The 24,628-nt window shown below is 49.0% G+C and overlaps 1 protein-coding gene across 1 annotated transcript in view; it reads left to right on the top strand.

Annotated features, from left to right (window-relative positions):
• LOC119385456 (uncharacterized) overlaps positions 1-24,628 on the top strand; it is a 529,083-nt gene that overhangs the window by 417,356 nt on the left and 87,099 nt on the right. The window contains exons 10-11 of the mRNA XM_049413202.1: positions 22,577-22,790; positions 23,822-24,073. Coding sequence (XP_049269159.1) covers positions 22,577-22,790; positions 23,822-24,073 — 466 coding nt within the window. The remainder of the gene's footprint in view (positions 1-22,576; positions 22,791-23,821; positions 24,074-24,628) is intronic.

Here is a 24,628-nt window from a genome sequence, read left to right as displayed (position 1 = left end):
TAACATGTTGCGTGGTTTATTACTTGAAAAGACGGTCTGCCGCCAAGTGAAAAAAAAAAAAAAAGGTTGTTCGTTGGAAATTGAGAAGGGAGAAACGCCGCGTAATATCTGCCAAGGAAAAAAAAAAAAAGAAAACGACCAGCGCCGGGGAAGGTTGGCCCTTACTTTATTTCGCTTCTTTGGGGTTATATTTGGGGCTGGAGCAAGCGCAAGATTTTGTACCGCAGGTTGTTTGAGCTTTTTGTGTTGTACACAAATAGAAAGCTTAAGCAATGAAAATATGCTCTCGAAACTTGTTTCGTGTTCTTTTACTGACATTCACGGGGAGAGCGCATTTCAACGTTTCGTTACCCGGTGTGCCTTTGATAATCGTATTGCTTTCAATAAGAAAAATGATGTGCGCTGAAATTTGAAGGCTTATTCCGTACAAAATTAAGCTGCTTGGTTTCGTGACGACATGCGAATTGCCAGAATTCTAAGCATTTCAACAAAGCGCTAAGGAATGCTTCATGTAGATTCAAAAAAAGACGCGGTGATGACATGTGGATGCTATTCAGTACCCTTATTGTCATTCGGCCAAGTCGATCAGCGTGGTAATTTGACGGGTCGAACTAAGTCACTGACGCAATTTCTGTTTAAGTCTGTTGATACCTGAAGCGGGTGCGAAACAACAAGTCGTGAATCATTGTCACGACATCGAGTGCGACTTGAAGCAGCATTTGGCGAAGCTTCATGGTCAAGTAAGAATTCCGGTGAATACCATGCTTAAAGGGGCCCTGCAACACTTTTCATGCATGCTCAAAAAGCGCTGCCGATCGGTAGTCGAGGCTCCCGAGAACACGCGAGCCAAATATTATAGCGATGCGCACGGCCTGGAATTTACAATAAATTCTCAAAGTCAGCTGAAAATCGCTTCCTCTTCTCTCGACAAATGATGTATTAGTCCGCAAAATATGACGCGATTGTCGGCAGTTCCACCATTGGCTGATGTTATAATCACGATAACACCCTCATTATTACTTTCGTTGTTAATTTCGAGTTCAATAAGTAGATAATATGTATGTTTATATTATGTTATCGCGTTAAAAACACCGAACAAACATTAATATTAGCACTTCCGGTCTCACCGACAGCTCGTCTGCTCGTAGTTGCGTGGTTCCGTTTTCTTCGCCATGCGCAGTGCCGAAAACGTGAATATTTCTGTGCTTTTGACCATCGCCGGTTGCCGTTGAGAGTGGCAGCCGTTCGAGTGTTGCCTCGTCAGCTGAGAACTGCATCGTGGCAGGGGCGCAGCGTGTCTCCGATAACAATGCTGGCGTCCAGCAATGGCGGCGCTTCGGGGTCGTCTGCCAGTGCCGTCCTACGAGGCGGTGTATCGGAGTATGGGCCGAAACCGATCTCAGCTGTCATTCGTTCCAAACGAGCGCGCAGGTTTGCTTCCATGGTTGGCAGAGCGATGAAAACACTACGGCGTTCGAGGTGCACACCCAACATTACCAAACCGACGCGCAGTTTTCAAGTTTTCAAGCACGCGTGATACACAGTGCGATCGACTTCGCTCGACGAGAACGACGCAAGCCGACCGGAAATGGCGGCACAGACCACGTGGTTGCGCCCTGACGTCAGAGAGAAAAAAATGAAGAAAAAAATTCCGCCGGCGCTCTTGGGCGGAGCCTCGCTCCTCTGCGCTCCCTCCCTCGACTCGCTGCCTAGCTTTCCGCGCGATCGCGGCGTTGAGTTGAGGGAGAAAGCTGCGGAACGTGATCTCTATAATTTGGTAACACCACTTAGACTTGACGGATTCGAAAAATTTTTGCGGCATATGACTCGTGAAGAGTCATACGTCAATAATGAGACTATTCCAATATAACTAAGAAAGGTGTTGCAGGGCCCCTTTAAGATAAAGAGCTCAATTGCCCTGAGTTAAGATGAAGATGCCGTGTTGGCAGCAGTACCAGTGACAGTCGTTTGCCGAATTATACACAAGTTAACCCTTTCTCTACCGTGAAAAAAGAAGAAAAATGTACCAAAGCTTACCGACAGTTTTTTCCGCTAAATTTGTAGAGCTTTTTTTGTTTTGTTTTTTTATAAAACGGTACCATTATTCGATGGGGTTCCTGTATTTAACTAATTGCGTAAAAATGATAGCTCCAAGATAGCTTCACCGCATGGCATTACAATGAAACCCGAGACGCAAATGGCACAACATTGGTATCTAGCTTCGAGGAACACAACTATGAAAAATATAGTTTTCATTGGTTCCGTGTGGGATCCAATTTTTGTTGACGACGAGTATAGTCGTCATCAGTCATTTTGGTACAAAATCTCATGACGAATATACTCGTAAAAGGGAGGGAAAGGGTTATAGCGTTCTTTCTTTCTTTTTTGTGGTTTAAAACTATAGCGCATTCTCTAATATCGTATGTGATCCTGCGCATGATCACGATCATTATCGTAGTCGTCGTTGTTGCTGCTGCAATCTTTGTTTATTGGAACTCATTGTTTTGTGAAACCTTTTTTTTCTTTCAGTCTCCCTCCTCATTTTCTTTCTTAATAATTTCTTAGAAATCCCGAATGCTCATTCGCAAGCTGAAGCCGGTCACTCTGTTTGAGACCCTGATGGCGGCGAGCCGCTCGCTTCGTCGTGGGCGTCTCGGAAGCCTGTCGCCTTCTTCGTTTACAGCGCTGTTCTGAACGTCCCTCTTATTATTAGTGCCTCTCCTACTCTCGCCGTAGTCTTCACGCGAACGCCTCAGAAGGACAGTCCGAACGGCGCGCCGTGCTCGCCGGGCGGCGTTAGCTCGACGTGCGCTACTCGCTGGCGCACGTGTGCTTTCCAAGGCATCACTGCAGCTTCGCGACACGGGACGGTAATTACAGCCAGTCTTCGTCGGCAATTATGCAACCTTATTACGGATGCTGCGCCAGTCGTCTCTTCATGTCTGACTGCGCCCCGCATGGGCGTCCGTTTCTTTCTTTCTTTCTTCAGCGCCATTACATTTCTTCTTTGTTTCTTTCGGCAATGGTCCAAATAGTACGTAAATGCTATGCATACGCTGTGTTCATTCCTCTGCAGTCATGTAGCCTTTGTAGCGATATATTCCCTTTTCATCGGGATTTTGGCTTAGATAGTATTCTGGAAACCCAGGAAGCTTATCTGAGAAGTGTTCTTCAAGACTTGCGGGACGAGGTTGGGGAAGGCTCGCTTAACTTCGACGACTTCATAAATCTTTAACGTGCGCGGAAAACTTAAAGGGGCCCTGCAGCACCTTTCCAAGTTATACAGTGCAATTACTATTAAAAGGTATAACCGGAGTTATCGCACGAGACTACCGCTTTCTTTCTACTTTGATCGCTACGCAGGGAGTGGGTGGATAGCTAGGGGTTGAGGCACGGATTGAAGTTACGCTGCCACGCGTCATGGTTTTGAGCATTTTCTCTCTCTCCCTCTCTCTCTTAGACCATATTGGCCGCTACTTCTGCTTGAGACGCGCGTAGTTCCGGCAAGTGGCGACACCACGTGGGCGGCCGCTGTACCCACAGGACGCGACACGTGACCTTCTAGATCGTACGCTGTGGCGCCGTTCATAAAACCAGCCAATACCTGTCGCTCCCGCCTGATACGTAGTTTATCGAGGAGAGATCAAGCGATTAGTGGTTCTCTTTGAGACGGGATTATTTATTCCGTGCTTCGTGCTGTGCAGTAATATTTCGTTCAGATTTGCCTTGCCTACAGATTGGCAGCTTCTTTTTAAATGCGGAGCATTTCTTAGTCGCACCTGCGGCGTCGGCGGCGCCGTCCACACCCCCACTGCGCATGCTCGGTTCGTCTCGTGCCGGCAGCAAGCCTCTCCTCTCCCTCCCTCCCTCCTCTCCCTCGAACGCGGGCGGTGTGTAAATAAGCGGCGGAGCGCGCAGTCAGAATTCAGTCAAGGGCGTCTTTACTTCGCTTTCGCTTGACTTGAAGCTTTGCTTGACTCGAGTAGATGCGATGGAAGCAACAGTACCTTCAATCAGCGTCCCACCACTCGTTGAAGGCAACGTTACCCCACCCTCACTGTCGTCGGCGTCAACAACAGCAAGCAACGCAGAAGACAAGGCTGCGAAGAGACGAGCATACGACGCTGAACGCAAGCGTTTGAAGCGAGCTGCGGACCCGGAACTTCGTGCACGCTGGAGCCGTTCAAGTCGTACTTGGTGTGCGCATCGTGTAACAATTAAGCATTCCCAAACCATACCCAATTACGCAACATTCACGCGATACCCCCACCACTCTGCGACGCATTTACTCGGGTTCCCCCCGTGGGAACATGCGGGCGACATTTTTTTATGCTGAAAAATTGTTGCCGTGTACCTTTATGTGTACTAGAGTTTTTGCATTGCGCCGTCATTGTAATGCCGCTGCAGAGACCAGCAGTTGAATCTTTTGACGTGACGCTCAACAGCAAAATACCATACTGACAGAACCACGGTGGCAAGCACTTAGTAACGAGGCAGGGATCTTCGTGGGCTTTGGTTTAATTCCCATCACTGTCACCAAACACGTTACGAAGACGGTATGCATACACTTGGCATGAACACTGTGCATTCTATTGGCCACGTTCTCCTGATCCGTTCTGAATTCTTTCTTTCTTTTGGGTTACAGTGCTTTTCCTTCATGTTTCTTTTTTCATTATAGCACGTAAGAATAGGCATTAAACAAGTCAGAAGTCCAGGAGAGCATGGAGGCTTGAAGATGAAAAATCCTTAAACAGGGTGTGTCGCTAGAGTTTGGACAAGTTGCTGCCTTGAAGAAGACAAGACCATTTATGGAAACGTTAGTTCCGCCCTGTTTAAGGATTTCATCGATAGGCACTAAGCAAAGTAGTATATCGGGACATCAAACCAGATGTCTTCCCGTGGAAAGCGAAATTCGATCATATGCTCGAAGTGCTTATAAAGCTCTCGACTCCTTATATCTACACCTTTGCGAAACGCAACGATCCGATGCGCACTTTCGCGAGCTAGGAGCAGCAACGCAAGTGAAAGCCGGAGTGCCGCAACTGCGGAACACTCCGCAAGACACGTCCAGGCGACCCTGGAATCCAACGGAACTGGTGGAAACGTGACGTGAAGAGTAGAGACTCCCTAACGAGATCACTCGAGCAGTTGACATGCGGGAAAACCGACGTTATACTGCGGCTAGACAGTTTCATCGCTGCGGAAGCACTCGCCATTCGCGACGCTCTTCCTTCGGCTGCTTTTCTCGGGCGCTCGCGATAAATAATCGAAGGTGACAGACAGGCGGGCATCTCGACATATTTTCCCGCAGAGTATTTCTTTGTCTTGCTTCGACTAAACTGTAGCGTGGCCGACTCCAAGAGTTTCTCTTCTCAGCTCGCTCTTCGAGGCCCGTGGGAAACTTGTCTCTGCAGCATAGCGGGGCCAACATCGACAGTGTGAAAACAACGGAGGGAATAAGAGGCACTTTGCGCATCGCCTCGCAGAAGCCCCGGTCTGCGTCGATGCCTCCTTTATTTTTCAATCTGCGCAGTTGTGTGTGTAGTGCGCGCTCTTGTCTCTTCTTCGTGCATTAGTTTATTTCTTCTACGCGTATTCGCATTTTTTGTCACGCGCAGTGGCGACGTGTGTTTGCGCAATGTTGTCGGAAACGGGACAGCGACGGGGAGAGGGAGCTCCGGAAGCGTGATCGTGTTTTGCCCGCGTGTCTCAGCCTATTTGCATTTTGGCAGCGCTTTTGTTTCCTCCCTGTACTTCTACGCTCCTTCGCTTTTCCATTGTCTTTCGCATCTCCCCCTGCTCCTCTTCTTTCTTTCTCTCTCTCTCTCTTTCTTTCTTTCTTCCTCCCTTTCTTTCTTTCTTTCTTTCTCTCTTTCTTTCTTTCTTTCTTTCTTTCTTCCTCCCTTTCTTTTTTTCTTTCGCGCTTTACTTGAAGTAGGCACGATCGTTTCGGTCTTTCATTCGTTCCTTTTTCTTTTTTTCGCGGTCTGTCGTTCTCGTCGCTCCTTTCCTCTTGCAGTTTCCTCTCCTTTCTTCTGTGACGGTCTTCGTTCTCTCGGTGCGATCGAAAGTCTCCCGGTTTCAATTGGCACTCTTTCGCTCCCTATCCGCGAATGAACAGACTATGTAAAATCGAATAAGCGGTGGAACAGAGGGGAAATAAAACGCGAGGTACGCGCGCAACGGTCTCATCGAGGAGAAGAACTGGCGTTGTCTACGCACAGACGCAAGAGTGTAGCAGCAGCAGCAGCAGCAGCAGCAGCAGCAGCAGCAAAGCTCGGAATCAAAGCGACCGTGTGAGCGACGCTGGCGGCGGCGGCGTAAAACAAAACCCCTCCGCTGTCGCATTCTGCTGCGCCCACCACTGGCTTGTGGCGCGCCCGTGTTTCGCAACCGTGGTTGAGCCGGCCCTTCTCGCCTCGCTGATGCTCGCCCTCCTTCGTCCACATTGTCGCCCTTGGAGCTTTGTCTTTCGCGCGTGCGTCTGTCGCCTCCCTCCTCCCTGCCTTCCACTCGACAGGCTCCTCTCGTGTTTCGCTTTCCCCTCCTCTTATCGGCTGCCTGCGCTGCCCACTCGACAAGCAGCGCAGACCCGACGTGACGCTTTCGCTACTTGATGGCGGGACGATGCGTTGTCGTCTCATCCTGCGCCTCCTTTTCTTCCTCTTCTGCCTCCGCTTTATTCCTTCTTCTTCATCTCATTCGGGTAACTCCGCTGGACGGACGTGTTTGCTGGACGGATCTGTTGGCGCCTACCCCTTCTCTCTCTGTCTCTTCTCCGCGTGTTTTTGTCCTTGCGCGCCTGCCAAGCAAGGAACACCGTGTGTGTGTGTGTGTGTGTGTGTGTGTGTGTGTGTGTGTGTGTGTGTGTGTGTGTGTGTGTGTGTGTGTGTGTGTGTGTGTGTGTGTGTGTGTGTGTGTGTGTGTGTGTGTGTGTGTGTGTGTGTGTGTGTGTGTGTGTGTGTGTGTGTGTGTGTGTGTGTGCGCCGTTAAAAGCTGCGCCCGTCTAGCCCGCCTCGCGCGCATGCTCACTACTCTGTTTTTCCTGCCTTTCGTCTTCATGATTACTTAAGTTTGAACCACGTTGCACCCTTCCATAATCAGCCGACTGGCATGAGGCAGACGAGCCGGCTACACCGTGTTCCCCTCGGCAAACAAATGGCGATGCATTGTGCATCTCCGCTCGACGACTGTTCAGCTGTATACTAGGGCCATAAGCACGCCTTATAAGAAAAGCAATCAAATGTCATTACTTACTATATCCCTTCGTCTTTGCTCTTATCTAAGCGCGCAAACATCGCACTGGCTTTGCTTCCAAACTTCTTTCAAGGTTGACCACAAGGGATGATACATTCTCTCTTGTAGTTCTTGAAGCTAGCCACACGCAACCACTCAAGGCAGCTCCAATTCTTTCGACAAGCACGCGTACGTTATCGCCTAGTTCGATGTCTGTGTATCATGCTCATTATGCTAAATGCAAAACATGAACCTTGCTAGCTCAACGCGTCGCTCTATGCGCGCAGCTGTCGTGTTTGTCTAGTAATCTGACTTTGCCCTTTCTATAGCTTCTGGCAGCGCCAGCGGTAGTCGGGGAGGGTTCGTCGAAATCTCCCTAATAACGGCCTTTCGTCGCGGGCCACGTTACTCGATGTTTCGGTTGCGAAGCTTGACGCTTCCATCTTTTTTATTGCGCATATAGAACCGAGGCGAAAATATTCGGATTCGAACTGCAGAGCTTCTTTACTGACAGCGAGTGTTTTTACTTGCCTCGCTTTTCTTTTCTTGGCGAAATCTTCGTTCTTCGATGCGCCGCGGGGATCGTAAAAGCGCGCGAGAACATAACTTATGCTCAAATCGCGCGGAGCGAAAGCTCAGGTATCTGCCCGGCGGGCCCGTCTTAATCGTCGCGAAATGAACGACTCCGAAGCTCAAAAATCATTTGGAAATGGCATTCGTGCGTGCGAGCGCTCTTATCTTACTTACCTCTGCCTTGCTTCCCTCCTCCGTGCTCGCTAGAATCCCACAGTCTCTGCGCGGTGGGGCTGGTGGCATGCGCCGCTGTCGTACCAAAGTCGATTCGAATCGTATAAACTGCCGCACTCGCACGTATACGGCCAAAGTCGTTAGCGCCTTCCGGGCAGACGAGTCTCGTCTTTACGATCGCCGACTATTTTATGTGCGTTTGGATTAAAACTGCGGTTCGCTTAGTGGGTGCCTATATAATAGCCGCCCACAGTCTCTCTGCGTTCAGTCCACCCCAAAATGCGCTCAGCCGAGCTCTGGGTGCAAGGGGTGTCTGGTTTTCATGTCCCGCATTAAGTCATAACCGCCAGCGGCTTCGTATATGTTTCGCTCACATTACAGCTCATTATGATTTCTTTCCTCTTTCGCTCCGAGAATCCGCATTCCGATACGAGCTCATAAGGCAACCCCGCTGGCTTCTCGTGAAAACGCTCCTGTGGTACGGGCGTATGCCTTGAACACTCGGCATTTGGTATGTGTAAGACTGGGGGAATTTCACGCTGTCTCTCAGCTAATGTGCGTCAGTGCGAAATTTCCGAACTCATAGCTGTGCGAGGCAGCTGGGACGCCGACTCGTTTTTATAATGGTTCCTCTAATTCTGCACTGCCTTAATTCTGTCATTTGCTTCTGAGTCATTTGCCGCGACCCGCAAGGTTCAAGAAATGAGAAAGATTAGAACACCGGTATAAATGAAAGCGAAGCGGAATAGTGCAGCGGCGCAAGTGATGCTCTCAATTCACTATACACTCACAAACCTCGTCCAATAACGTTGTTTTGTTAAAATGTGATAACTTAACACTAGTGCATGAACTAATTTCTCGAAATATACGTATGTGCGAGTTTAATGCATGTACAAAAACGTGAAGTTTAGTAGTCGCAGCTAGCTGTGGCAAATACGACGATCTTGAACCGCTAGGGTTAGGCGTCGATATTTCCTACTTTGTATACTTGGCTTAGTCACTAATCATTCGATACGAGCAGCCTGGAAGCATCAATATCCCAAATTACGATGTCGATTTACTCCATTTCTGTGTTACGCCGTTAAATATGCTTTCTTTACCATTAGTATCTGTAGTGTATTTCAGTTCAGACTACATCGTACACTTTGTTGTATATTAAGTCCATCAGTTTTGTCCAACTTGCATGTGAATGATAATTTTTATACTAATTAAGTGGAATTCGAGTTTGGGCCAATCTCTCCTATTGGAATACAAGCCTTCTTTTTTTTCTGCTGCCGGAAGCCCACGTGCCGGCTATTCTTGCCCTTGCCTGCTCAACTCTATTCTGCGCCATGGGCGGCGATTGCTCGAATAAACGTCGCTTGGAAGGTGTCGTTGTGGGTTAAATATCGAATGAAGCCTCCGTACAGAGCGGCAACTCAAGGGCAAGCAGTATGCACGGAAGGAATACTCAAGTATGGACGGAAGGCATGGAAGGCGGGGTCACCTATCTGCAAGATAGGTGACCGTAGACGCGTCTGCGAACGATGCTGCCAAGTTCTCAGGAAGGGATTCGTGCTTCACTTCATGGCAATGTACAGCGTGGTTTCTCTTCTCACAGGACAATAGTAAGAGGGATGCACAGATTATGGAATAATTTTCTCCTTGTTTTGAATGCAGAGCAAATACACTTGGCTAAGAATGAAGAAGGATCAATGAAGAGCGCTCGATTCTCCAGAACCCCATTGTTAATCTTCTCTTACATGCACCTCTCTCCGGTAACTAGAATACCGAGTGTCACTTGCAGCGTGATCTCTCTTCGCGTACTATGTCACCACGAGGAAAAACGGACTGTCCCTTCAGACCGTTGTCGCATAATTGTGGGAAGAAATACGGTCTCGCCTAGCTGGGCTGTCCTTGCGTGGTTACGCAATGACTCACGTGTCGTGATATGGCCAGCTGCGTTTGCATTGGCGCTGCTGCGGGAAGCAGGTACGAAACTGGGGCTAATTGCTCTCTAATTCAACACAAGGACGCGGTTTTAGAGTAGGGTAACACGAATTACGTGCCAATGAACCGGGCGTCCAGACCCTAGCGAAACGGCCTCCACGTGCCAATCAACTGCGGCACTTTCACCGCCACCACCATCCTTCGTGACGTGCTCATCGTTAAGGCGATCGCTGTAGCCATTCGCTGTCACCGACTTCACGCATGCCCCACCCGCGAAAGTGCACGTTCGGCGGTATCTTGGCGCACCAGCGCTGGACGGCCGCTAGTGCTGGGATGCGGCTGCGACGACGAACGCCCCGGTTATTTACGAGACAGGTCCGGCGCGCTAAGAAGGCCTCCGCGCGGTACGGCACGCTTTTCCGATGTGGCGCCTTATACGACCGCGAGCTAGTTGCGGAAAAGCGGATTGAGGAAGAGAGAAAAAAAAAAGTACGGGAAAAGCCCGGGGATGCGGTTGAGAGAAGGGGAGGAGGCGTAAAGCTTCCGCGTATATCTTCATTTCTCGCCTATTATGTAGGCACTGCTGCGGCGACTGGGCGGCTAGTCGTAAAAAAAAAAGAAAGAGTCGCGCCGTTCGTGCTGCCCGCGTTCCTGGTCGGTGTCCCTCTCTCTCCCTCTGCGTAAGTGCGGCTTTCGTGCATGTGTGCATGAAGACATATATCTATATCAGTGACCGCAACGAGCGGAAGAAGGCCCCGCGGTTCCGCGCTCCTCTTCCTTCCTCTGGCCAAGAAAAATGGTCTCGTCATAAATCGCGTGCGCGTTGGCTCCTCTAATGGAGCCTAGGAAATCGCAAATGAGCGCGAGGCCCGAGCTGACGACGGAGAGGATTCCCGCCTCCTTTCCCGTATCCGTGCGTATATGCGCGAATACCGTTTCTGTTGGTCGGCCGCCCGCGGTGTGGAGAAATGGACAGTCCGTAATCAGGTTTCGCTCGCTCGTTGCTTAGTTTCTTCCTTGTCGCCTTTTTTTTTTCTTTTTAATTGTAGCGTACCCACCGCCTGAAAGGCCCCGTGCCATCGGCATACTTGGTCTGTACTGTTGTTCTCTGCGCAGTACGGGCCGGGCACTTCGGTACACTGTGCACGGCTTCGCCTCACTCTCTTTGCCTGTCTGCTCCAAAGCAAGAGGAAAGAAAGGCAAGCTAGACCGAATAAGGCGGCAATAGTCGAGACCATGCGTCGTAATTATGTGCCTTGCACACGTACGCCGACCGCCTGAAAGGCCTGAAACTCGCCGGCAGGGCTTCAGTGACGGTTATGAATCTACGGTGTGCTGGCACGGCCGTAGAGCTGCCATGTCCGCACTTTTGCAGTTAGCCACGCAGGCCCCTGCGGAGGTTTTATGAGCGGCACACCCGCGATGTGGTCCGGAAGATGTCTGCGCTGTGCGGCCTGGTCATCTGCGTCGCTAAAGTTTTACGCTTTCAATCGAGCGTTGTCCGTCCCTGTACCCGAGCCTTTTGAAAGCGCATGGAATTCTGCGGCTGCAGTAGGTGACCGGGTGAACATACGTCGGTGCGACACGCCTTTTCTTCGTACCCTGGTGATGCCCATGGTTACCTGGCTTGGAACGGCCGCGTTGGCTGTCATTTGTTCTGGCCCCAGTTAAGCTTGTCTACCTTTTAGAGCTACTCACTCAGAAATGAAGTTCCATCACTTCGTAGACACGAAACGAATGCCTAGTTGGTATGAAGGAAAGGTAGGGGGATTTCAACCAGACGCGCTTGCAGGGTGCCTCCTTACGCAGGAGGACGGGTATGCACAGCTCTCTGTGTTTCCGCGTGTGTCCGTGTGTTACCTCGAGTTGTATCCCGTCACCGCGTCGGTTGGTTTTTCTTAATACATGCGTTAATTAATCCACGCGAAGACATTTCCGCAGTGTTCTACTCGAGCGTCTCGTTACGCAGTGGCGGAAGCGTTCATCTTGCATCTAGCTTGGCTGGTTTTTTCATAAAATCTTTATTAATTTATAACTTTCAGTTATCCGCACCACGGCTTCGCAGAGTTCAAGCACGCTACGCTATAAAACGGGCGCTCCAGGTCTGTCTATTTTCTCTATTGACGTACTCTCCGTGTCGGTTGTCTTGTCTCCGTCCAAGGGCAGTCAAGGTAAATGTTCTGTTAGGAGGACTTATTTCCCAGGTTTTCACCACTAGGCCCTGCGAGAGTTGTGCCCAGAAACGTCAGACCATGACGACTTTCCACTTCAGTGGATATTAAAATTTTATTGTGATGATGATTATAATGAGGACGATGATGATCGTTCGCCTGCACTTCTGACAGCGTCTGCCTTTTTGGCCGAGGCCGACTGTATATAGAAGATTTTATAAACCGCAGCTCTCTGAATAACTGGACGGAAGGCTGCATTGCTGCCGATACAGCTTGGCAGGCGTTGTGCCCCTCTTGGTGTCAGTTGCGAGCTTGCTCTCTCCCTCTTTTCCCTGTGTCCTTGTGTATCTATGTATTCAAATCAAATAACTAACTTGGCAATCTCACTCGTGTTTTAAGCGCGTCCTGATGAATCGTGATTTAACGCTCTGCAGACAACCATCTCGCGCAGAGGCACATCATTGGTTGTGCTGACCTTTAGCATCTAGCCTTTGCTTCATCCCTTCATGGAAGCAGCGGTTTGTTTGCTGGTAACGCGGCAAATTGTTTGAGATAAGAGAGCGCGGGAAAACAGGCAGGATACAGGCGGCTAAAAAAAAGGAACTTCGGGCCGGCACTGGCGAATGGTCCTTTGAATGTAACGAAGAAATATGAAAAATTATGCGGGAAGCGGAAACAAGATAAATTTCCAATGAAATTGCGAACTAAACAAGAAATCCCTCGTTTAAAATGCGGCGTTGAGGCAAAGTATGTAACGAAGAGATAACAAACCGTGTCTACACAAAAGGCGAGACAGGAGATTGAGCTCCTCTGCTTCGGGAGCTCATTAACTCTGCTTGCTAGTTCTCTATAGCTTACGCGCTCGCGCTGTCTATTTCGGGAATCCCGCCCCGTTGTTCTTCTTATCCTTGCAAAAACTATAGCGGTTTGCTTTCTGGGCGCCGTTTTCGCCGCAGCGCGCTGCGCACTTGTACGTCGGTACTTGTTCCCGCCACTGTGTGCCGCAAGACTCGCGTTCCGGGCGCTTCAGCTCCGCGGCTTTGAGCCGTCGACGTTGCGCAGATCGCGAGTCCAAATTATCGCGTGCAATCAAGCATTAATTTCCATTCTAGATTAACCTCCCTCCCTGCAATCTCCCCGACACGCTTTCTTGCTTCGATTCGCTTAGCGCGTGTCTCCGTCTCTCCCATTCGCTGTGGCGTGTGCCCCTCCTTTCTGTTTTCTTTTTTCTTTAATTCTAAAGTGCCGTTCTTTCGACCCTGCTTGAAACCCACGTTCATCTTGGGCTCTCTGACAGGCCTGTAGGCGCCGTTTCGGGTTTAGCAGAGCGTACGGGAAGATGAAAACCGAGATTGTCTTGACCTCAGAGTTTTCGAGGTAATAGAACAAAACATCCACGATGCCTAAAAAATGTGGGCAGGTGCCTGTAACTATTTACATGTTAGCGTGCGTGTGTGTGTGTGTGTGTGTGTGTGTGTGTGTGTGTGTGTGTGTGTGTGTGTGTGTGTGTGTGTGTGTGTGTGTGTGTGTGTGTGTGTGTGTGTGTGTGTGTGTGTGTGTGTGTGTGTGTGTGTGTGTTTCTACATGGGACGCGTGACTTGCGATTCGTGAAGCGACACACGATGTTCGCTCGTGTCGTTACCCGAATATTTTGCCGCATGCGTTTCTGGCAATCCTCGGTGCTCAAGCTGCGGGCGGGTGGCACTGTGACTATCACCGACCAACCTAGGCTGCTGATTCGAGGGTAAATTTTCGTTCGTTTTCCTTATTTGTATTTGTCTTTCTCCGCAACAGTCTTTCGCGTCGGGGCGCTACACAGTCAGTGTAGCGACAACGACGCGTCACGAGTGCACATCGCATCGAGCGCCTTTTTCACGCGTCAGCGGCCAGTACTTCCATTACAGCGGCCGCAGAGTTACTCAAGCACGTCGCGTAGTCGACTGGGGATGCGCGCTGTGCAGCGAGTCGACGCGACCACAGTTTCCTGCGTCTACAGCTTTCACGCCAGACTCGACTGCACTTTCTACGCGAAGGACGATCGATAATCGTGAAGCTCGGTTGATAGCGTGTGCGTTCCCTCCACGAAATGAGTTACAACGAGACAATGAGCGAAGGGTAGTTCGGAGGTGCCCCTGACGCGCAGCAAGCTTGTGACACGGTCAGGTCCAGTTCGATATGTGGCCTTTGTTTGTTTCGCTGTATGACCTCGGCGATTTGTTGACAAATGTTTATGTTAATCACTGTTACTATTGAGAAATCTCAGCACGTTTAGAGCGATAGCTCTACTCCCTCAGGTACAAGCCCAGAAAACGCCTCGTTCCGTGAATCTGACCTTCATGACGCCATAGTGCTGATAAGACATGATAAGATAAGGCATTCTCATGATAAGACATGAGGATGCGCGCTGTGTCATGCTGTCTCAGTTGTGAGTAGCGCACGTCCCGTCCTCTTTCTGTGGTCCCTGTCTTATCAGCGCTATGGCTTCAATGAACGCAACAAATCAACTAACCCAAAAGTCTATTCTCCTGACCTTCAAGTTCAGCCAAGGTCATGTCACGTGCTTCGTTCCTTGAGCCTCGTGTGTCGTCGCAACGCCGGCCAAAGAGCTTCAGCGAAACCCAAGTGCGCCGCGTTGGCGATAACGAACAGCGGCTGAAGGTCATTCATGCGTGCCGCCCCGATTCTAAGTTCATTGCACGTTCGTGCCTAGATCGCCAACGTCGCCGAGCAGCGTATGTTTGTTTTGCGGTGCAATTGTAGATGCGGTAGTTGCGGCTACAAAATCGGCTGTCTGTCAGCCAAAGCAAGCAAAACCGAGCTATCGCTCGACAAACTTGGTTTAAGCGCGAATAATGTAAATCTTAGTACGTGCTTTGCATTTCGCCCGCTTCGAGGCGCGGTCGTGGTGGCATGGAACCGAACCCGCACCCTCGTGGATCGCCGCGCATAACCTTAGCCGCTAGGCTACCACGGTGGGTAGCTGTGCATTAGACTTAAGTCACGCGATCGAGACATAAGTAGCAGGACGCACGCAGCTCTAGTCGTTTTCACAATATGCTTCCTGTCTAAGCTTTATTGACCTAAGTAGCTGTAATGTGGACATATGAAGGGCGCCTAAACCTAAGTACACTGCTGTTCTCTGCATTTCGTTCCCATCGAAATGCGGCCACCGTGGCGGGGAATAGAGCCCGCGCCGTCGAGCTTAGCGGCGCGACGCATTACGTACAAAGCCGCCACGGTGGGTCTGTTGTTGCATTTCTATTCCCAGTGATTCCACTCCTGCGCCAACTGCGCCAAAGTGCGCCAAATCGTATTTACTGCGCCATCCTGATAATATCGACGAAAATTGCGCCAAACTGCGCCAAAGTCTCGGGTTTGGGGGCGTCTATCACCGGCAGTCGCACGGCCGGCGCGTCAGAACATGTGCAGCTTGATCTTGGGGCTGCCAAAGTCGCAACCATGGACCAAGAATTATTCCGATGAATAAATAGCGCTCGCGCGTGCGTCCCGAATAAGCCACGATGCCAAGCACGGTGCCGACGCAGCTTCTGTTCTGCAAGTCGGCTCGACAGCAAAACGCGCTCTCCGCAGAGGCTCGTGACGTCTAGGCCTGTCGGTAGCGAGAAAGTGCGACGGCGATTCATCGGCGGACGTCGTCTGTTCTAGAAGCGCTGCTGATAGCTCGTTTCAAGCGTCGCACGGCACGTAAGTAAAGCAATGTTCAGTAATAACTACATGTGTGCTGCTAAAATGTCTGTCACTTCTGTTTCCGGACATCGCGGAATGAAATCTGGGATCGCTAGCAGTATATATATGGAACAATATCGAATTTTCCTTGCTTCGCCTTTATGGAAGAGCACGCGAACTGTGGAAACGCGTTCACACTTTTCCTCGGATATACTTTATCCATGGATCTTCATTAGGAAGAGCTTTTTCGTAATTGCTTATACCGACACGTCCGAGTTTAATCACTCTGCGGTGAATACCCCCTAAAAAGCCCTGCCCTTTCGAGCTCACGTGCTAGAGTTCCAATTCGAATTTTTTGCTTGCTTTTTAAAAATGTCATCTCATTAATAAAAGCATATATCCTGGTCGGAGCAGCCGCAAGTGCGCAGCTGTCAGTAGCGGGCCCGTCGCTGACGGCCCACAGTGAAGCGGCTACCCATGTTACACGTCCGCCCCTCGCTTTCGGGGGTCAATAGCTGACGGGTAAAAAAACTCAGTTTCGCTTAAGGGCGAAGCAATGAATGCGATACCAACAAATTGTATTGTTAAACGAAGTTAGGCTAGCAGCTAACTCTTTTGGATTCGATCTCGCGTAACTCAACAAAACGCTGGTTTAAGGGAATATGGCCGCCCAGGAACCGAAGCGTTTTCTTGCTTTTAGTTCTCTAAACACGAAGTAAGCGTTGAGAGCACAGCAAGTTTACGAGCCGTCTCCTGATGCCTCGAGATGGCGCGCGCGCAAGCGACTGCGCCCTTCGAACGATGCGGTCCCCCCCCCCCCCTCTCCTCTGGCGTCTAGCTTAATCTCTGCTTCAGCCGCGTTCGTCGCCAGCGCTCGCGAGCTTTTACCCGCGGCTAGAATGCGCGTGGTGATGTTATTAATTTGGTCTTTATACAGAAAATTAAGGCAATGGCGACGACAAAAATCCGCGGAGAGCGTCCATATAATTGTTATCACAATAAACATTTAAAAAAAAGTTGAGGAGCCATTTCACTATGTGAAGTGGATGATAAGCGAAGCTGTTTCGCGCATGGCAAGGAGGTGACGTGGTGGAGGACAGTTTGGTATGTAAGGCCAGGTTGTTAACGTTCAATACGCAATATCAATGCGAAAGCATCAGATGCTTTATCAAACACGAAGTTGACCTTCGGCGGCGTCAGTCGATTGATGCAAAAAATAATCATGTGATGACGCCATCACGACGTCATAGATCGTCAAAACTTGTGACGTCATCATGGCGTCATATATCGTGATGTTACGTGATGACGCCATCACGACATCGTCGCTTTACACTGCTTCCGTAATCGGTGTGCCGATCATGGAGCTAGCGCAAAACCAGGTGAGGTGCAGATAGCTTGCAGAGAGGGAGGGGGAGGATCAACCCGTCGATCGAGAAGAAAAAGAACCTGGCTTTCGCCTTGGAGTTTCCTTAGGGGAATGCATTAGGGACAGTGTGGCTCTTTGGCATTGAGGCACTGCTGTACATCACGGCGTTTGTCTACAATGTCTGCTGATAACCACATAGATGTATTTAGAGTGTTATTTCATAAAGTTCAATTTTATTGATCTGGTATTCTGTTTATTTGCTAGTGTCGAAAATAATCGCCGAAGAGGTTAATTCAGAACACTCAACTGCATGAGCCCTCATTTTTTCATTAGCGAGTGCAGTATGGAGTTCTCCTGAGGTGATTTTTTCCATGAGATTCCATGAATCGAAATATTTCTAGCCTTCATAAGAGCCCCATAGTAATATTCCGGTGCTTGAATTTATTGCAATATGCTTCTGTAGTGCACTCCAGGATGTAAAATTCGCTGCTCCAGAGTGCTCCCAGATGCAAAATTATCTGCTCCAAAGTGCTCCAAGATGAAAATTTTGCTGCTCCAAAGTGCTCCAAAACGGAAATTTTGCTGCTCCAAAAATTGCTCCAAATCAGAAGTCCTCGGTAGCATCACTGTATTCCTCTTTAACTTCGATAGACGTGACGCTAATTCAACGTACCCGGTCATATGCCGTGTGCACCGGCTTCGCCAGCAAATCGCGGCATCTTGACATCACTTCCGGGGCGATTACTTTCTCACTTGTGATATGAAGCATTCGAGCTATCGCTAGCTCCTAATATCTTTGAATACGTGTTTACGTTGTGCGTGCTTCCTTAATAACTCAAGCATGTACGTATGTATACGTAAAGTATGCACGTATTCGGCTACTGTTCTTTACTTTTGTACTGAAGAAGTGTTTATCCTGAAGTGTTATTAGCGAGCTAACAATTATTCATTACTACTGACTCTGTACAACATATTATTCGTTAGAATATGTAACCTCTCTTCTTTATTCTGTATATTTGCTTTGGGGGTTCTGTAAATATTAATAAACAAAAAGTGCACTTAAGCGTTGCAGACGGAAAAGATTTTTTCTGCAAGAGGAGCAGATCGCTACATGCCTTGTACCACGTTACTATAATTAAAATCCGGCTATATACGACAGAAGCGCGGTACTCGCGAACGTTATGCAAGTTCAGAGTTTTCGGGAAAAAAAAAGAAAAGTGAAGCGGGAGTGCCGGAGGCGTTTCGAAACATGGAGAGCCGGAAAATCCGTTCTCCACACCACATTCCCGGATGTCGCTCTCTACCCTGTGGCAAACAGGCATTTTATAACCCGGGTTTAGCGTGTAGTTCACAAAACGAATTAGGAGAGAGCGGAAACTATAGAAGGGCCACACGCTGCCTTCGCTAACTGTGCGCGATGTCTATTCGTCGTCGCTTAAATGCTTCCTAGCTTATCTTTTGCATCAATTAATCTTGCCATTTGCATTTTACGACTACTCTTGTGTGTTCGCGGGATCAGTTACACCTGGGAACTTGCCTTTCAGCTTGGATCTTACCTCGTCTTTTGCCTCTTCACACTCGTTTCACAAAACGTGAGCATTCCCCCCCTTTCTTTTAGCCGAACGCACATATATTTGTTTGATTTCATTCTCGTCCAGTTTAGAAGCTGCAAAATCCTCTCTTCACGGGGCCTCTTCTCTCCCACGCCGTCTAGCTGAATTTCTTTCTAAGTGTTTTTTCTTTTTAAACTTTGCCTCGCTACATATTTATGTGCTTTAAACTTTTTTTTTTTTTTGCTGATTAGCGTTTGTTGCTTGCTTTCCCGCACGTGCTGCTTCCTCACTCGACCAGAGAGATATCATCGAGTTTATTTGCATATTTTTAAAGTATTTCTTGTTGCCGGCTTTCAGCGCTTTGGTTCTGTCGGGATTTCCTGCCTTTTTGACGACGACGATCGGAACAAATTCAATCACGGCTTCGCCTGAATGACGTCCTTCTGACAGCGCAGCGCCTCGTGCGTTTCGACGGCATATATATCGAAAGAGAGGAATATTACAAAAGGAAAAAAAAACGAGGCAGCAAAATCGGCAGCACAACGTTCGATTTCCGTCTTACCTTATTCTCTTATCCTCTGCACGCATTCCGTGGTTGTTTTGACCGCAGGAACAGCGGCTCCCGAAAAACTGCAAAGAAGGGAAAATTTCGTGGCGCGCGCGGCTTTTCTTGATTTTGTTGGATGACTTCGCTTCGCTGAAGTTACAACGCATTTTTTTTTTAATTTTGTTCGCTCGCCTTCTCCTGTCGATTCGCTTCGCCTTTATTTAATTTCTTCACTCTTAGCTTCGGTTCGCGACATCGAGAGTTTTTTTTATTTGTTTTTTGTCCAACTGTCACACCCTTGTCCTGTCAAATTATATTGTCGCCGAGCGGGAAAACCGAAGCGTGAGCCGCTAATCCGCTCAGTTTATCCGGATGGCTCGTGCTTCCGCTTTTCCTACTTCTTTCGAGCGTCTGTCGTTCCGTGTCAGCAGTTTTGTTCAGAGCCCGTTTGGAGTCAATTGGGCGTTCGTGTTTGCGTATAGTTTGTTTGCTGGAGCTATGCAACGGCTTTTTGAAAAGAATATTAAGTATTCTTCTATTGCCGCATCTCTTTCCGTTCTCTCTATCTCTCTATAAATGAAGATTCCAGTATCCGTACTCTCGTTACTGAATGTCATCTGTGCACTCCTGAACAACCAGCAGACCTAGTCTCTTCAAAGCATGATGCACCAATAGCAGTGGTGGCTTCCCTCGAGAGGAACGCTCGGAAAACTATCGCCTCTTCATTCTAGGAAAATCCAAAAGCAGCCTCACAACTGGTGATAACCGAAGATTACGCTTGCACGTCAAACAACTTCTTGGGCGAACGGCTTCACACCTTGGCTTTGTTTTGATTTTTAGCGCATCTGTCACGAGTTTCTTTACGGTCTTGTACCATCTCCTTCTTCCGCTATATCTTTTATGTTCTCTTCTTTCCTTCCGCTGGCGTAGGGTAGCAAACCGGATAATCCGATATGGTTGACCTCACTGCTTTTTCTTGATTATTTGTTTTCTACTCTCGTAGTTCCGGTAACTCCATTCTGGACGTCTTGCAGATTTTTCTGTCGCTCTTACTGTTTGGCTTTCTTCGGCTGATCGTTTCTTCCGGTTCGTGCCCTCCTCGGTTGCTGAGCAAGAAATATAAACAAATAAAACAGCAAGTCAGAAGGGTGCCGACCCCCCGGCGGTTAATTACCGGTTGGGGTCGTGCTTCTCCGAATATGGTGCAATCGTTAAAGCGAAAGCGGCACTTCGTGGAAACATGAATTTACTTATTCTTGTTATCATCTTACTCGAACGGGATCATTCTGAGAATTGTAGTTTCAGTTATTGTTGTTTGATTGTTACTGCTTGTGCGTTTTACCCGCTTGTGGGTATTTAGCTTCGCACTGTAGTGAGTAAAATGTTCAGTATTCTGTAACGTTTTTCCTAGTTTTAAGAGTGCTATGTGAGCCGTTAGCCTGCGACAGCACACCGCTAATAAACAAACCACTTAGTTAGTTAGTTTTTTTTTCTTTTTGACAGCGGAGCTGTTTGCGCTGGACGTAATCTGTCCAACTCGAACAAAGATTTCCGCACCGCGATGACGTCACTGCGCGTTGTTTATAGCGATCGGTTGCACAGCTGTGCACCTGCTTCGCTAGCCCATACACTGCTCTGCCATAGCCCGCCTGCCTGGACACTGCGCGCAACCCACCGTGGCGCAACCGCTCGGTCGCGCCAGACGTGACGTCACGGCCGCTTGCGCATGCGCTCCTTTGTTCTGTATAAAGTCGTGCGCGGCGCCACACGCAGACATATGGGGAGACCGAAGTAGGTTCGCACTGTCGATAAAGAAGCCGCTTACTGAGAATCACGGTGCGCTGCCAAGCGAGGACTGCTAGACTCGACTCCTTTAAAGTAGTCCACGACTTAGTACGGCCGACACGGCGAGAGGCAACTGTGCGGGACTCGACTGAAACTTGGCACCACTTGGCGTCACTTCGTATAACTTGACATCATTTCGTATGGCCAGAACCAGCTAGGAACCGATCAGTTCCGCTGTGCTTTAGCCTTGCTCCGCTGGTGAAAGCTACGCCCGTTTCTTTTTTTTTTTTTTTCCTCTGCGTGGCATTGTGGCAAGACAATGTCACTGCGGGGACTTCCTTTCATTTTCGCACTGAAAACTGAGTGCTCTTTCTGTTGCACTTCTCTTTGATTTGAGAAACCGATTGGAGTGCGTCACGTTGTAGAAGCTGCGTTGTTCCTGCATTGTTATTCATCACCTGGTGCCATCCCTGTTCACCCATTTCAGCTCTTTCTTTCGTCGATTATAAGACGAGCTATGGCAAATGTAGCTCTGATTGGTCGCATCAACTTACTCCGAATTTCAGTATCTGTCCTGCTAAGCCAGATTCGTTTTCATGGGTGTCCCTGCTCCAGGCTCTTGTCTGAATTTGAAACTGTACTTCCTTCAGTGACTGACTTCAGTCGAAGGAGAAATTCATTACTTGAATTTTTTCTGCACTGAAACACATGCAGGTTTCAGTGCGATATAGCGGGGTGAACGATACACACGCGAAAACACGCTACACTGTCGCCTGTAGGTCAGACGTCTGCAGAGCATGGAAAATGATTATTTGGCACTCTGAATTGATGGACTTGGACCTCGAAAACGACGCAAATACAGCACGGCAGACACGGACGTGTGCATCAGTTACCTTTCTTGTTCTTGACATTCGGGATCCCGAGAGGAAGAAACAAAAACTGAACAGCACGTGAGCGGTGCAGTGTCTACGACTCAGCGGTTTCTTTTTATGTCAATAAATGTTTTCACTCACTCACTCACTCACTCACTCACTCACTCACTCACTCACTCACTCACTCACTCACTCACTCACTCACTCACTCACTCACTCACTCACTCACTCACTCACTCTGTTTTGCAGTGGATGGTCCCTTTTTGTTCTTTCGTAGGTCACGCGTAAACAAATATCGCAAACATTCAATAGTACAAGCGCCTAACTCTTACAGCCAAGGGAGTACGATAGGTGTTGTCTCAACATGACTTCCATAAAGTATTCCCGAATGAGGGATTGCTTTCGGCGTGTGCATTCAACAAAACGATAGCCTTCGCGAAAGATACTTTGTTACTTAGTGCTGGGGCGTTGGATTGAACACCACCTATTACTTGAGGAACAAGCTGATCTCCACAGTATTGTGTGAAGGGCAAAGGTATAGTGCGCACATGCTGCTGCCGCAGTAAGTTATTTGGAGGCGAAGGAATCGCTGTGAGGTCTCGCTTCTCCCTATAGCACAGTGATTGCTGCTACAGCCAGCGAGTGTGCGCTGTACTGACGGCCTTTCCCTGTGCATTTCGCAGAGGCGACCCTGTGCGTCTGGCCGCCCGGTGCAGCTGCCGAGACGTGCGCGCCCGCGGATCTGACGTTGTCTTCTGAGAAACGGCTTCTGCTGCGCGCCTTCGCGGTGCCTGCCACGGAGACGACGCTGCGCTTCCTCTGGTCTCTGATTCCACAGCAAGAACACTACGTTACGGACGCCGCCGCCGTCAACCTCCGTCCCACCAGACCTGGAACGTGAGTTTTGGCACCACCATTCACTTGCAATGTAGCATCGCGTCGCGTGTTTCTGACACAGTGCCGCAGCACTCTTGCTGTCGTGTGACGTCCATACAAAACACAAGATGCAGGGGTTCAGCACGTGCTACCTTTACCGACCTAAGCATTCTTTTTATGTATTCACGAGGGCTTATTTTTTTTTCTTTTACAGCGAAAGCTGTTGTGAGATCATTTCACCGGCCGTTTTTGGCGCCGTAGTTGTCCGCCGCCGCCGCCGCCGCCGCCGGTGTCCGTAACCAGTATCGCTCGAAATAAGAAAATTCATTTATCGATTATTCCGAGGTTTGTATAGAGATTTTTTTTTTCGTTTTGGTGCCTTCTTTTGGTTTTTTCTCTCGCACTGTGAATGTTTTTTTTTTAACATAACTAGCGTGCTGTGCACACGGCTGAAGTTCCCACATAGTAAAGTTCGTAGCTTCCAAATATTACTAACCACCGTCGCCAAAGAAATATTTTTAAACGGCGTTTTCAATTTGTCTGTCATTCTTTGCCTTAAGACAGCAGATTACAATTCGTTTTTCTTTCAGCTTTCTATCCTCACTGCCGTAGCAATACTTGCTAAAGTTTCGCTTTGGGATTTTTCTGGGAAATCGGGTTCCCTTTCTTCGTCTCCCCACCTTTTTTCTGCAATGCTAATGTAACCTCGGAGGCACGGAACATCTCATATCTCATAAGCAAATATTATGACTTAGTGTGCTGACATAGCAAATGGGAAAGGAAATAAACGCATCTTCCATAAAGAGTGCTGCTGTGATTCGCATGCTGTTGCGGAAATAGACTCCTTTTCTAATGAGCAAAAGCAAAGGTATAGGGATACTATAGGGTTGCTTTAAGTACGGACGCATGCAACAACAGCCTTTGTCCCATGCAAAAGTAGCTATAGAAATCTCGCTGCGTTTCTGTTTACCTGGAGATTTTCTCGATTGAGTTTATATCGATTTCCGAAGGGTATAGCGTTTTAACATCCTTCACCGATTTCTTTGCTGCAGCTACGTGGTCAGGGTGACGTGCCAGAATCACGTGAGCTGTGTGACGTCGCCGGAGTTGGCGCTCCGTCTTGTCGAGCGTGTGACCAACGTGCACGGTATCGTCGTCCTCGGGCCGGTGCTGGTGTCTCGGCCCACGCGGCTTCGAGCCCTTCACACGACGGGCAGTAACCTGACCTACTTGTGGAACTTCGGGGACGGCAGCGGTCCGGTCGCGGTCACCGACGGACCCGAGGTGTCGCACACGTTCACCAGGTACCAATAGACTACTGCTGTCATAGGGTTTCCATTTTCTCCATTCGGGGAGGCCAAGTTTCACCAAATCCCCGTTCGTCGAGTCACAGATAAAACAAGCTACGCAATAGATGCAAATGAAGCTCAGCTGCTTCAAAGGAAAAGCGGTCACGTGCTTCTCCCTTTGGTCTCCGGCTTTCCAGGGGTAAATACGGGAAGTAAACAGCTCTTAGATTGCAACATCGTCGGCCGCCATTCGGTAAAGGTACTGCGTAAAGGTACGAGGCAGATTTGGCGCCGCCCTTAGATGATTAGTGGGGAGGGGCCGAGAAGAGTCTACGATTTCCAGGCTCACCTGTGCGCTTCTAAACGCACAGTGTGGAACCTACGTGTGGAACGCACTTAACAACACGATGTCCTTCGACACTGGTTTCTGGAAAAGACGTCACTAGGATAGCTCTGAGGCTTGGCAGTATACTTCCTGGGGTATCAGAGTGTAGTGCTTCCATATACGCTAAATAACGAAAATTCAACCTGTTTGTTCTGCGTGCCTCCCCTTGACAAAATGTTTTTTTT

Source organism: Rhipicephalus sanguineus, chromosome 3 (genome assembly GCF_013339695.2).
Source record: "Rhipicephalus sanguineus isolate Rsan-2018 chromosome 3, BIME_Rsan_1.4, whole genome shotgun sequence".
Taxonomy (NCBI): Eukaryota; Metazoa; Arthropoda; class Arachnida; order Ixodida; family Ixodidae; genus Rhipicephalus; species Rhipicephalus sanguineus.
Note: the sequence above shows the minus strand (reverse complement) of the source record. Positions and strands in the feature narration are given on the sequence as shown.